At 37.0% G+C, this 15543-nt stretch overlaps 1 protein-coding gene across 1 annotated transcript in view; it reads right to left on the bottom strand.

Moving 5' to 3' along the window:
- The window catches only part of LOC120350286, a 122170-nt gene that overhangs the window by 16610 nt on the left and 90017 nt on the right, over positions 1-15543 (bottom strand). The window contains exons 3-4 of the mRNA XM_039422907.1: positions 2594-2673; positions 1110-1266 (exon numbers count right to left, since the gene is read on the bottom strand). Of these exons, the coding sequence (XP_039278841.1) occupies positions 1110-1266; positions 2594-2673 (237 nt within the window). The remainder of the gene's footprint in view (positions 1-1109; positions 1267-2593; positions 2674-15543) is intronic.

The following is a 15543-nucleotide window of genomic DNA, read 5'->3' as shown; positions in this document are numbered from 1 at the left end:
AGATTTGGTCACGCAAATTGACTGCATGTCGTGTGAAAAACATAGAAAAAAGTGTGTTAATACATCTCAGCTCGGAATGAATCAAGAAACCATCATCTTTAACAAAATTATCGACCGAACGTAGTGACGTCTATGTTTTAACTCAGATTTATCTCTTTCGTCTATCTGTCTGTTTGTTGGCATTTACAGCCAAACGCGTCAATAGAATTCTATGAGATTTGGCAGGAATATTCCTTTTTTAACTGCGCGTCTATGTATACACAAGGTTTTTTGAAATTTTGCATTTTAAGGATAATATAAAAGGAGAAGGAATTTCCTCCATACTCCGATATCACTATATATATCATCTAATCTGAAGAAAGGATTAATCAGACTATAGAATTATTCAACATAAATCAGCTGTCGAGTGGATTATTAATTGCATGCAATTAATATCACAATCTAACTTGGTAAAAAATCAGCTGCTGTGTGGATTATTAATTGCATGCCTCATTGAATGCAATTTTTATGTACTATTAAATGAACTATTGATTGCATGCAATAGCGCATGCAATTAATAACTAAAATAACATAGTATTTTCACTCGACCTTTCTCTGCTTTGAACTCGGGCTGACCTGTTGCCAGTATGTCTTGAAGGACAAGATATTTCAATTGCATAGATTATGTCCTAAGAACCTGTCCAATAGAAAAAGAAAAAAAAATTGAAAAAAAATATTGAATGCACAACCTTAATGTAACTTGGTAAAAAATCAGCTGTCATGTGGACTATCAATTCATGCCTCATTGAATGCAATTTTTATGCACTTTTAAATGAACTATTGATTGCATTCAATAAGGCATGCAATTAATAACATAGTATTGTCTCTCGACCTTTCTCTGCTTTGAACACTGGTTGACCTGTTGCCAGTATGTCTTGAAGGAGATTAGCTTTTGTTGTTAGAATCTTTGATACACCAACCCCAACAGCCACTAGTGTTGATACAATTACAGGATTCACTTTAAACGGTTAGCATTCCTTGTGAATAACATCAGAGCTTGTCATTTAATCGATCTTTAAATTTAATGTGAAACTCATATTTTTATCATGGCTTGAAAAGTGTCAACTTACAATGGAAATCGGTTGCTTCAGGTAGATTTCAACACTCTTTTTACTAATATTTCTGATGACCACTTCTTTACTGAACTTCTCACCGTCGAAAACAGCTGTGAATTCCAGAAAACTTGGCAACACCTTTATTCCATACGATTCATAGAAATCGTCCTCACTGAAAATTCAGATGAAATTGATTACCAACATTAGATAAAATGATGCTATCATCACTTCCTCATAGACTCTAAGATTAGTAGAAAAACTAAACTAGCAATAAAAACCTTGACATACAGTAACTTTTACTTTCATATCGACGTACTAGCCGTCAGGCTCGCTTCGCTCGCCATATCCGTCTTGCCAGGGGGTCGCCATATCCGTCTAGCCAGGGGGGCTCCGCCCCCTGGACCCCCGACTGGATCGTCCAAGAATGAGTCAGCAGGCTCGCTTCGCTCGCCTGCATTTTTCATTTGAGCATTTTTATCATATGTTAGGACGATCCAGTCGGGGGTCCAGACTAAACGTCTGGCTAAACGGATATGGCGAGCGAAGCGAGCCTGACGGCTAGTAATATAATATTCCCAGGAATAGCTCTGATTGAAGTAGCAGTGCCCGATCAATTTTTCCGCGATAAATGCATTTCAATCTTCAACTTGGTGCTAACCTAACAAAGTCAACTCAACTTAATGCCAACCTGACAAATTTATTAATTTAGTTACCAGTTAACAACTGTTTCGAAGAGGTTACTCTCTCTATATTATAGTTCTATATTAACATATGGTATGGCCTTTTTTCAATTATAATTAAGAGAATAAGAAGATTATACATGCTAAAAGACGAACTTTAAACCCTTAAAAACCACCCTTGGAGTTAAAATATTGCCAAAAGATTTCTTAGTGCGCCTCTAAAGGGCCAACTGAACATACCTACCAAATTTGAACGTTTTTGGTCCGGTAGATTTTTAGTTTTTTAGTTCTGCGACTGAGTGAGTCAGTCAGTCAGTCAATCAGTGAGTGCCATTTCGCTTTTATATAGATGAACAGATAGATAGATGAATCTCGAGATTTCTGCTCAAACTACTGTATTGCGAGGCCAATAATTCTTTTAGATACATTTGTATAAAATGGACTCGTTTACAATTTTTGCACATTTTTTTCTCTTTTTTCCTACTTTCTTCTCCAATACTTCCCTTTTCTTCCCCTCTTCACCCTTCTTCCCTTACTCTTATACCCTCTACCTGCCTATTTCATGGGAAACCATAGTTGGCTAGGTATTTTTCCTCCTTTCTTTCTTTACAGCACACCCCACCATGAGGCCTGTTTTTGTATTTTAATAGAAATTTATTTTTGATTGTGATTTTTCGTTTTTTAATTTCTTCTATGTATATTTTGTTGATTTGAATAAAATATTATTGATTGATTGAATAGATTATGTCATGATTTACTTTCGAGCCACATCAGTGAAGTTTTAGTCCATTTTTGAATAAATTAATATTAGGTACTCACTTTGAATCGAGTAAATTTCCAGTTGCAGATTCTACATTAGCGCTGCCAACCGTATCAAAAGAAATGTTCTCCGAACTGGTCTGTGAACAATAAAAGATTATTTCATGTTGATTATCCATCTTGTTTTCACTATTATTGTATTACTATCGTATTTCATGAAACTTTAAAGTGTAAAAACACTCACATTCACTTTAAAGTTTTATGAAATACGATAGTAATAAAAGATTTCAGGCATTATATTATAGATTATAAAACTATCTTTATATTATATTACTAGCAGGTAACCCGTGCTCCGCAAGGGTCTATTCTAAAACTTGACAAACTGAAAACTTGACCGAGTGGAATCTTGAAGAGTTTGAAATAGGCTTAGAACCATCCTCGGTTATTTAAGAATATATTTGCAAAATTTCAAGTTAATCAGTCCAGTAGCTTAGACATGACATCTGTCAAACATAATTTTCCCATCCCGTACGTGTATAAACCAGTTCTTTCCTTTATCATAGAATAGATAAGTTCTTCAAATTGATGCTAACCTAATGAAGTGACAGAGCTCAAATCGGGTTTAGAAACTTTTCTCAACTTGATGCCAGCCTGAAAATATTGGACTGGTTATTAATTTAGTTGCCAATCTTAACCGTCTGTTTCGAAGTGGTAGTCTCTCCAGATTATCTATATTCTATATATATATATAAAAGCGAAATGGCACTCACTCACTGACTGACTGACTGACTGACTCACTCACTCACTCGCATAACTAAAAATCTACCGGACCAAAAACGTTCAAATTTGGTAGGTATGTTCAGTTGGCCCTTTAGAGGCGCACTAAGAAATCTTTTGGCAATATTTTAACTCTAAGGGTTGTTTTTAAGGGTTTAAAGTTCGTCTTTTAGCATGTATATTCTTCTTCTCCCAATCTCTTAATTATAATTGAAATTTCCATATCATATGTTACTATAGAACTATAATCTAGATAGAGTACCTCTTCGAAACAGTTGTTAGCTGGCAACTAAATTAATAATTTTGTCAGGTTGGCATTAAGTTGAGTTGACTTTGTTAGGTTGGCACCAAGTTGAAGATTTAAATGCATTTATCGCGGAAAAATTGATTGGGCACTGCTACTTCAATCCTGGAATATTATATTACTAGCCGTCAGGCTCGCTTCGCTCGCCATATCCGTTTTGCCAGACGTTTAGTCTGGACCCCCGACTGGATTGTTCTATCATATGATAAAAATGCTCAAATGAAAAATGCAGGCGAGCGAAGCGAGCCTGCTGATCTCATTCTTGGACGATCCAGTCGGGGGTCCAGGGGGCGGAGCCCCCTGGCTAGACGGATATGGCGAGCGAAGCGAGCCTGGCGGCTAGTAGTTCTATATTAACATGAATGGTATGTATTTATGTCCCATGAATGAGATTTGAACATGAATTCTGAAAAATTTAGAAGGAAAATTGAAGTTTGGACTTCGAGGTGCACGGGATTGATATTTTTAGAATCTATGTGCTGAATTTGGAGATCTAAATCATTCCCGTTTTTTCGGTATGCAATCCACAAGTTTACATGTTTTTATGCGAACAAACACAACCCTACTCTCTCTTATTATAAAGATTAGCAGGTAACATGTGCTGCGAAAGACTCTGATTAATTCAAAACTTCACTAACTGGAAATTTGACCAACTGAGATATTGAAGAATATAAAATAGGCCTATAACCATCCTCGGTAAGACAGAGATTTTTAAATAAAGTACTCAATCAATCTCTTTCTCTCTCTGTTCACTTCTGGATAATTGCTCTCTCATTGCTCTCTCGCTCTCTATTTTTCTGTATACTCTATCAATTTTCTGTTTTTTTTTTCTCTTAAATATTTATATTAATTAAAACTTTTACAAAATTTCCATTAATAAATAAATCCTTAGCTTAATTAATTAAATTAACGTTTTGGTAGAGAGTTAGTGGGGAGGATATTTTTAATATTCTTTCCGAAGAATGGACATTGATATGTCCAAAGCTCCGCCAATTTATGTACGATGCATAACAATATAATTATCCATAGATATTATATTACAAATTACTTTTTCATATCATATACTTTCAATAATTATTTTCTTAGTCTATATTATGTAAATTCATCTATAATTTTGCTGTATTGTAAGCTATTGTATATAAGTGTATAAGCCAGTTTATATTGTAATCTACATAAATAAAGTACTCAATCAATCAATCAATCACTATCTCTCTCCCTATCTATCTATCAATATCTCTATCTCTATCTCTCTAGCAGGCTTAGTGTCCCAACAACCCCAATGTGCTAGAGTGGTAGAAGCCCACCGAAAATCCGGGTTCCTTTATATCCATAATCCTCCATATTATTCTACATCCTCACCCCTCACCAAGCCTTAATATCCTCCCACTTGTACCTTTCAAATTTTCACTTCACTCTGAATTCTACCCATCCAATAAATTGAGTCCCCTGAGTCCAAAAAACTGGTTTTTGGGTATTGGTCTGTATGTGTGTGTGTGTGTGTGTGTTTTTGTGTGTGTGTGTGTGTGTGTGTGTGTGTGTGTGTGTGTGTGTGTGTGTGTGTGTGTGTGTGTGTGTGTGTGTGTGTGTGTGTGTGTGTATGAGTGTATGTGCGTCTGTGTACACGATATCTCATCTCCCAATTAACGGAATGACTTGAAATTTGGAACTTAAGGTCATTACAATATAAGGATCCGACACGAACAATTTTGATTAAATTCAATTAAAGATGGCGGCTAAAATGGCAAAAATGTTGTCAAAACGCGATTTTCTCGAAAACGGCTTCAACGATTTTGATCAAATTTATACCTAGAATAGTCATTGATAAGCTCTATCAACTGCCACAAGTCCCATATCTGTAAAAATTTCAGGAGCTCCGCCCCATCTATGCAAAGTTTGATTTTAGATTCCCAACTATCAGGCTTCAGATACAATTTAAACAAAAACTTTCATGTGGAAAAGATTGAGCATAAAAATCTCTACAATTAATGTTCAGTTACATTTTCATCTAAAATTGAAAATAAGCTCAAAATTCGAGAAAATGTGATTATTTCAATTGCAAACTCTTGGCAACTGTTGATTCTATTAACATAATTCACTAAGAAGAGATAGCAGACCTCGTGTGTTTCCAGCGTTATTGTCCTGTCACCAGCTGGCTCAGATCATTGAAATTTGAATAGTAGTAGACTTGAGATGCGCTGGAAGACTAGCGTAAGGTGATCAATTTTCATAACGGCAAGGGAAGTTATGTGAGTGCGCCACACCAGATTTTTCACTATGTATTGTATTTAAAGTTAGAAGTGTTATTTTTGTTTTGTTTAATTTCATAAGTGGTTGCCATAGGTCTTGTCAGACCTGACAATGTAAGACGAATAAATAAATATCAAATATCTATCTCCCTATGTACACTTCTGGATATTTGCTCTCTCACTCTCTCTGTCTCATTGCTCTCTCGCTCTCTATCAATCAATCAATCAATCAATATCTTCCTCCCTCTGTTCACTTCTGGATATTTGCTCTCTCTCTCTCTTTCTATCTCCTTGCTCACTCCACCACTGACTCCAACTCACTTACTCTCTCAATTTCTCTCATAGTTCTCTCTCCCTCTTTCTGCTTACTCCTTTCTCCTCTCTAACGCTCGATCTCTCCCACTCATTCTCTCTCGTTTTTCTAATTCTAATTCGTTATTCTAATTGCATTTAATCTTTATTCTCATTGATTAATTATTATCTATATTTGTAAAATTCGTTGAATAATTAGCATTACCGTCATTTAATGTAAATTAGTGTATAAGCCAGTAAATATTGTAACATACATATATAAAGAAATCCAATCTAATCTAATCTCGCTCTCTATCTCTCTCCCTCTGTTCACTTCTGGATATTTGCTCTCTCACTCTCTCTTTCTGTTTTGTAATAGGACCACCTTCATAGTTTATTCCTTACCTATTCCATCTACCCTCTATTGTATTGTATTATGAAGTTTAATTTTTCATGGTATACTTTCATGATAAGTTTCATTCCACATGGATGCAAATAACAACTTTTATCTCCTCTAGTTTGGAAATGTGACCTATTATAATGTTGATGGCTTAATATATACTATTATTATCTTCTTTGATATCTGTAATTGATTAATACTGATGCAGAACTGTTAAATAATTATTATTCATCTCTTAAGTTTGATTCAATTTTATTGTCAATTTTTGTAAATGTTACCATAGGCAACACCCTTGTAACAATTATCAATAAATATATCTATCTATCTATCTATTCCTATCTCCTTGTTCATTCCCCCACTGACTCCAACTCATTTACTCTCTCAATTTCTCTCATAGTTCTTTCTCTCTCTCTCTCTCTGCTTATTCCTGTTTCCTTTCTAACGCTCGATCATTCCTTCTCTCTCTCTCTCTGAATAAGTCTGAATATGTAGTAGAATACATACATATAAATATAAACTTTCTTGTCTTAATTTCATTTTTATTTTATTTTATTTTATTTATTTTTTCATTTAAAATACTTTAATCAATTATCAGTGACTCTTCATAGTCACGTAACATCTATATCTCTAAAATAACTCAATTATCAAATAAACTATTATTTTCTCAAATTGCTCAATTGGAAAACTATTCATAGTGTCATTGCATACGGTTTTTTGTACTGATATATAAATTTTCTCATTTCTTAATTATTAATATGACTGATTTCATAAACGAGCTGAAGTCAGTTTTTTGTGATCATTCAAACGCACTAAAGATGTGTCATATCAACGCCCAATCTCTACCGGCGCACTTTGATGAGTTCAAATTGATGCTCTCACGTGTTAATATTGATGTTATTGCCATAAGTGAAACGTTTTTGAAGCCAAGTCTTCTGTCTAGCTATTTTGAGGTCCCTGGGTATACCCTATTCAGGAACGACCGAACCGGTAAGGGTGGCGGAGGTGTTGCTGTGTACATTCGGTCGCAGTTTCCGGCCAAAGTAGTTGCATCGTCACCCCAATTATACTCATGTTCACCTGAATTTCTGATGGTTGAAGTGACGGTTGGCTCAGAGAACTTGTTGGTTGTGGTTGTATATCGACCTCACAAAGCAGGTTATTGTTCATCCTTGAAAGCGACCTGGTTAATGTTATGCATAGGTATCAGCATGTAATCACTCTGGGGGATTTCAATGCAGACCAGATGAAGGATACATTTGAAAGTAGGCAGGTGAGGTCCCTATTCGAGTCGATGAATATGACAATTCTCGATAGTTCACCCACTTTCCATACTGAGACTTGCCACACGTTGCTTGATCTTGCGATAGTCAGTGATCCAGATTTTGTCCTATCGAATGGTCAAATGTCATTCAGTATGTCAGCTCATGATTTGATCTATATCATCTATAGTCTTGAACATAACATCAGATATACTTCAAATAGTAAAGGCAGGAATCTGAGGGATATTGATCTGGACCGTTGCTTTGCTGATGCTGTGGAAAAGCCTTGGCACGATATTGTGCATTTGGATGATATCGATGATAAGGTGAATGCTTTCAACTCCATGGTTTTGTCAATTTTCGATCAACATGCACCGGAACGTGACTTCAAGGTCCAGCGTAGACCATGCCCTTGGTTTAATAGGGAGATATCTCTACTGAGGCGTGAGAGAGACAAAGCTAGGCGCGACCATTCGAGGACCGGCTGCAGTGTAGACTTTGTAAGGTATAAGACTTTGAGAAACCAGTTGAGGTCAGTTTGTAGGAGAGCTAAAATCCAATATTATAATCGGCTATTTGATGGTAAGCAATCTACTTCAGATCTCTGGAAGAACATTTGGAAGGTTGAGATTGTCCCTCCCAAGTCAAGAACTGCAGCTGTAAATGTGTCCTTGGACCAACTAAATAGGTTCTTCTCCACTCCGTCGCCACCCTCTTCATTTTCCCACCATTTATTGAACTATGCCATGATAAATCAAACCAATCACACACTTCCATGTGAAAAATTCTTCTTTGCTTACATCCTTCCTGAGAAAATCTCCTCAATTATCCTTTCAATTAGGAAAAATAATAAAGGTGTTGATGGCATTCCAATAACGTTCTATAAAATCATATTACCCATTATCCTTCCGGCAATTACACACATTTTCAACTTTTCCCTACAAATGGGAGTTTTTCCTTCACTTTGGAAGCATTCTTTAATATGTCCCGTCCCTAAAGTAAGTAGTCCTTGCTCCCCTGAAAACTTCCGTCCTATCAGCATAGTTTGCACTATTTCTAAGGCGCTTGAGAGGGTGGTACATGAGCAGACGACATCATACCTGAATTCATTCAATTTCTTTGATCAAAATCAGTCTGGCTATCGCCCATCGCATAGTACATCTACAGCTCTTTTGAAAATAACAGATGACATTCGTAATGCCATGGACAACCGTAAGTTCTCTCTCCTTGTCACATTTGATTTCACTAAAGCTTTTGATAACGTTTGCCATTCAATTCTGCTACATAAACTTGCAAATCAATGTAATTTTTCTTGTTCATGTCTCTGCTGGTTTGAATCCTACCTAAGCAATAGGTATCAACGTGTGAGAGGAGCTGATGGCAAGACTTCAGAGTGGTTACCTGTTGTAGCAGGCGTTCCTCAGGGAACAATACTTGGTCCCCTCCTCTTCTCTATTTATATGAATAATCTCCCTCGAATTTTTCATGACATATCATACCATATTTATGCTGATGACCTTGTGTGTTACAATCACTTTCCTTCCGACAGTGCTGCTGACTCTATTGCCGCGATGAATGTTAACATTCAGAATTTGATTGTTTGGGCTAATGCACATTGCTTGAGACTCAATGCAAATAAATGCAAAAGCATCATTATCGCTTATGGTCGGTTGTATAACCAAATAGATTTTAATACACTTCCTCGAGTAATGCTGGCCAATCATGCTCTGCACTTTGAAAGTTGTGTGAAAGTCTTGGGCATACAGCTTGATAAAAACATGAATTGGTCGAATCAGATTGGTGAACTGACAAAGCGAGTGTTTGCCACTATGCATCAATTGAAACGGTTGAAAAATTTCTTCCAACCCACCTTCGTGTTTCACTAGTACAGAGCTTGGTAATTCCCATCATTGATTACTGCAGCATCGTTTATAACGACATTACTGAGGAGCTGAATTTGAAATTACAACGATCGCTCAACTACGCAATTCGGTTTATTTTTGATGCGAGAAGAGATGACCACATCACTCCATATTACAGGAGGTTAAATTGGATGAAGTTGAAGGAGAGGAGACAATACTTCATGTTGAGTCTTGTTTATCAGCTGGTTGTCAAGGGGAGAGGTCCTCAGTATTTGAAGGAAAGATTCACACTCCTGGCTCATATTCACAGCAGGAACACGAGACAGCATGAATACTTCCTTCAAATACCTCGTCACCGCACAGTTATGTATAATAACTCATTTACGGTCACGGCCTCGAGACTTTGGAGCGATCTGCCCAATGATGTTATTTTTGCGGCAACCTTGGGTACGTTCAGGTCCAGGCTTGTTGCTCTGTTGAATGGGAATACATAGATATGTTTTTAGCCACAATCTTTTTGTAGATTTTATTGGAAATTTGCAATAATCGTTGTACAGTAACAATATTATTTTGCTTGTTTTGCTGGAGTATTGGAGCGTTTGATTGACACCTACTAATACCTGTAAATCATAATATCCAATGGCATTTTATTTTCGTTTATTGTATGTATCATTATGCATCTTACATTCTTTGTTATTTTTTTTAGAGTTATATAGAATTATTATCTATGTATTATCATCTCTCTTATTATTATGAGAATGTAATAGAATGATTCATGTTATGTAGCTGTGTTATCATTTAAGAATTTGTAATTTTTTTTTTGTAAGAATTTGTAAAACTGTAATTTTGTAACCATGTTACCATAGGCGACAAGCCTAGTAACAATTGTAAAATAAAATCTATCTATCTATCTATCTATCTATCTATCTATCTATCTCTCACTCTATCTCTCTATCAGATGATAGTGCAGCCGCGCCAAGCACGAAGGGCTTGATTGAACAAGCTTTTTCGCCTCACAAGAATTTTTTAAAAATATGTCATGTGAATGCGCAGTCACTGCAGTGTCACATTGATGAATTCCGTGATTTGTTTGGCACACAGATCTGTGATGTGATGTTGGTCTCTGAAACATGGCTGAAGCCTTCGATATCGTCGAACGCTATTCACATTGATAACTTTAGCATATTCAGGAATGATAGGCTTCATAAGAATGGTGGGGGAGTTGCTGTTTTTGCAAAGGAAGATTTGAAAGCCAAAATTTTATTCCAGTCCGACAATTCCAGACCTAACAGGCAGGAGTTTATGTTTATTGAAATAGTTGCGGCGAATTCCAAAGTGTTGATTGGAGTTTGTTACCGCCCTCCACACATAGGATATATGTGTGAATTCGAGGACGCTCTCCTGCAGTGTATGCCGGCTTACAGTCATGTCATTGTTATGGGTGACTTTAACACAGACTTGCTTGGACGTGACACTTTTGACTTGACACAACTAAAGACAATATTTTTTACTTGCAATATGACAATACTTCCGCTACAGGCTACACACCACACAGCCACTTCCCACACTTTGTTGGATCTTGTTTCTGTTTGTGATGCTGATGCTGTGAAGAGTCATGGACAGGTGCCAGTGCCGGGTCTCTCAGCTCATGATCTGGTTTATTGCATTTATGCTGTGAAAGCCCCCAAGTCACAAGCAAGAATCATAAGATACCGTGATTATAAGAATATTAACTACTCGGAGTTGTTTGCTGACCTTTTCACTGTTCCTTGGCATCATGTTGTAATGGCTGCTACTATCGATGAGAAGCTGGAAGTATTCCAACAAATTATGTGCGAGCTGTTCAATAAACATGTGCCGTTGAGGTGCAAAAAGGTAACTAGGAGACCAGCTCCCTGGATAACACCGGACATACGTCAGCTTATGAACGAGCGTGACAAAAAATTCCGCCTGGCTAAGAGATGTGGGTGTCCAATGATGTTTGCAGAGTACAAAAGGCTTAGGAATCGTTGTAAGCTGAGGATACGAAATTCAAAATCCCATTACTTTCGAGCCCTACTGACAGACAATCGTTCCTCTGCAAGTGTCTGGAGAACCGTGAAAAGTATGGGGTTGGGTAAAGAGAAGAAACTGCCTAACATTACTCATAGCCTTGAAGAGCTCAACTCTTTTTTCTGCAATGTCCCAGTCAGTGATGAGGGTGCCCGGGCATATGCAGACACTCTCCGAGTAAACGCTCTAGAAAATGAGTTCGAATTTTCTGAAGTTTCGGAACTTCAAGTTTTCCACTGCCTAAACAGGATCAGAAGCAATGCAGTTGGTGAGGACTCTCTTCCTATAAAGTTCATAAGAGATACTCTCCCTGTCACTCTTCCTTATATAACACATTTGTATAACTTTTCACTTCTATCTTCCATTTTTCCAACCTATTGGAAATACTCAGCCGTCTTACCCCTCAATAAAATACCAAATCCCGTTTCACCGTCTGACTTCAGGCCCATACATATTCTCTCACCCCTTTCGAAGGGTTTAGAGAGGGTAGTGCATCAGCAGGTTAATAATTATCTTACAATGAACAATTCTCTAAGTGATTTTCAATCTGGTTTTAAGAAAGGCCACAGTACCACCACTGCATTGCTTTGTGTGACTGAGGATATTCATAAAGTGATGGATGGAAGACAGGCTACTCTGCTAGTGCTGATAGATTTCAGTAAAGCTTTCGATTGCGTCTACCACCCTCTCCTGTTGAAAAAACTGAGGAATTTGGGGTTCTCCACTCATGTAGTGGATTGGTTCGGTTCCTACCTGAGTAACAGGTGCCAATCTGTTAAGTACAATGGGTTCTCATCTGGCTATCACATTTTAGGGAGGGGCGTTCCCCAGGGGTCTGTACTTGGGCCTCTTTTGTTCAGTATATATATAAATGATGTAACCAATATCTTCAGATTCTCCAAACAGCACCTATATGCCGATGACCTGCAATTGTACATCCACTTTGACTTGAACGACTTTACTGCTACAGTTGACAATATGAATAGTTTCACCAATATGAATAGTGAACTTGAGACTCTTACGGACTGGACTTTGAAACATGGACTTAGAATTAATGAAACGAAATCCAAGGCAATAATTATTGGCTACACTAAACTCATGACTCGCCGAGGTTTCAGCTTTGATAATGGACCATACATCAAAATAAACGACATAAATTTGAATTACAGTGACTTTGTTACAAATCTGGGACTGACAATAGACAAAACACTCGACTGGACGAAACAAATCAACACCACCTGTATTTGCAGGTATCCACTCGCTTAAGAAAATTAGTGACTTCATTCCGCTTCATGTGAAAGTGATGCTGGTTAAGTCATTAATTTTCCCATACTTCTCTTACGGTGACATTGTGATCAATGACATGACTGTGGCCTTGTCTGAGCGACTGCAGAGGGCTCAGAACTATTGCATCCGGTTCATCTTCAATCTAAGAAGAGATGATCATATCACCCCATTTTTCCAGCAACTACATGTGCCAAAACTCAAGAAAATGAGGGAGTACCACATTCTGATGCTGCTTCATGACCTTTTGCATGTAAAAACCCCAGGTTATTTGGCACATAAATTTGTTTTTATTGGAGATCGTAGTGTGAGAGGTACCAGGCAGGGCTCCCAACTATTGGTTATTCCAAATCATAGAACATCTATGTATAATAAATCATTCCATGTATCAGCTTGTCGGATCTGGAATCTGTTGCCTCCAACTGTGAAGAGTATTGGCGATCGAGCTCTGTTTGGCGCGGCAGTATTGAATTGGCTGGGATCTGGTGGCGCAGATTAGGCTTGGGTCGGGTTCAGCTTTATTTTTATTGTCTATTTACATTGTATCAATCTACATGAATTTAACTACAGATACAAAAATATTTCATCTTAATATATTGTTTTGATAATTATTTTACTTTGTAAAATCTTTATTTTTAGGGTTGTTTTGTGTGCATGTGTGAGTGAATGGCAACTCGATTATATCTTCATTTCTGATAGGTTTTCCTATAGATTTATCTAGTGGAATTTGAAATATTTTTTCCAATTGTATAAAGTTTATAAAGTTTAAAATTATCTTTTATTATATGTTATTGTATTTTGATTAATAGTTTTATTTACTTATATATTAATCTTATGTAATCTTATTACATAATATGTAATCTATTTTTTTTTCTGTTCTTATGTAAATTTTTCTTCTTTTGTAAAGGGTTGTGTGGCAGAGAGGACCAGGAGTCCTAATTCCGCCCTAATAAAGGCATATAATCAATCAATCAATCAATCAATCTCTCTTTCTCTCTCTCACAAACACACACACTCTCTCTCTATCTATCTCCTTGTTCACTCCCACCACTGACTCCCACTGTCATACTCTCTCTCTTATTGCTCTCACTCTCTCTCTCTCTCTGCTCACTCCTAAATATTCGCTCTCTCTCTACCTCTCTCTTTTCACACCAGAATATTTTCTCTGTCACTCTTTCTCTCTCTCTCTATCTCTATACTCACTCCTGGATATTCCTTCTTCAACACACTCTCCTTGCTCTCTTTCTCACTCTCACTCTCTCCCTATCTTATGTTCACATTTGCTCTCTTACTCTCTCTCGCTCTCTCCATCTATCTCTATCCGCTCACTCTAGAATATCTGCTCTCACTCTCACTCTCTCCCTATCTTATGTTCACATTTGCTCTCTTACTCTCTCTCGCTCTCTCCATCTATCTCTATCCGCTCACTCTAGAATATCTGCTCTCACTCTCACTCTTTCTCTCAATCCCTCTCTCTCTCTATCTCTCTCCCTCTGTTCACTTCTGGATATTTGCTCTCTCACTCTCTCTCTCTCTCTCTCTATCTCTATACTCACTCCTGGATATTCCTTCTTCAACACACTCTCCTTGCTCTCTTTCTCACTCTCACTCTTTCTCTCAATCCCTCTCTCTCTCTATCTCTATACTCACTCCTGGATATTTCCTCACTCTCTCTCACTCCAACGAACAAAGCGTGTGTGAGCAGCTCGATCGATATACACAGGCTGCTCCGCCCCTTCCGACCAATCACAGCGCTTCTTACATCGCCCCTTAGGCATGGTAAGGGGTGGAGTGGTGGGTAGGGTAAGTGGTGAGACCCCTTGTCAGCACAAGTTGGTCGCCATTTTGAAACCAACGCTCTCTTGCCTCGAGGCCAGTGCTAGATAAGCCTCCAGGCAAATTATTTTATTCTTCATTTATTTTGACAAATCGCACTTAATATGAATAACATTTGCAGCGTCAAATAACTGGCAGCGTCTATGAAAAATTGCTGATAGTATAATTATGAAACCAAGATTGTATTTAATTGTTGTAAAATCACTTCACTTATATATGGGCTACTCTATTCCAATGAATTAAAACAATATAAGACTTGTACTAAAGTAGGTCGAAAAAATGTTTTAACGTTTTTAAAATGTTTTAATAAAAGGGTACAAGTTTTACATTGTTTTAATTAATTTCATTGTTGTATTATTCAAATGCAGAATTAAGTTTACTTCCATTTCATTTTCAACATTGGAAGAGAGATTATAAGGCGAATCATGTGTTATTTTTCACCCAAATTTATGTAAATGTCACCCTAGTATATCAGCGCATAGGGGAAAGATAGCATAATGAGATATCCAATGGTATTAGTCATTTATGTTCCAAATTTCAAGTCAATTTATTGTCAATTTTTGTAAATGTTACCATAGGCAACACCCTTGTAACAATTATCAATATATATCTATCTATCTATCTATCTATCTATCTATCTATCTATCTATCTATCTATCTATCTATCTATCTATCTATCTATCTATCTATCTATCTATC

This window comes from Nilaparvata lugens, chromosome 3 (genome assembly GCF_014356525.2).
Source record: "Nilaparvata lugens isolate BPH chromosome 3, ASM1435652v1, whole genome shotgun sequence".
Classification (NCBI taxonomy): Eukaryota; Metazoa; Arthropoda; class Insecta; order Hemiptera; family Delphacidae; genus Nilaparvata; species Nilaparvata lugens.
Note: the sequence above shows the minus strand (reverse complement) of the source record. Positions and strands in the feature narration are given on the sequence as shown.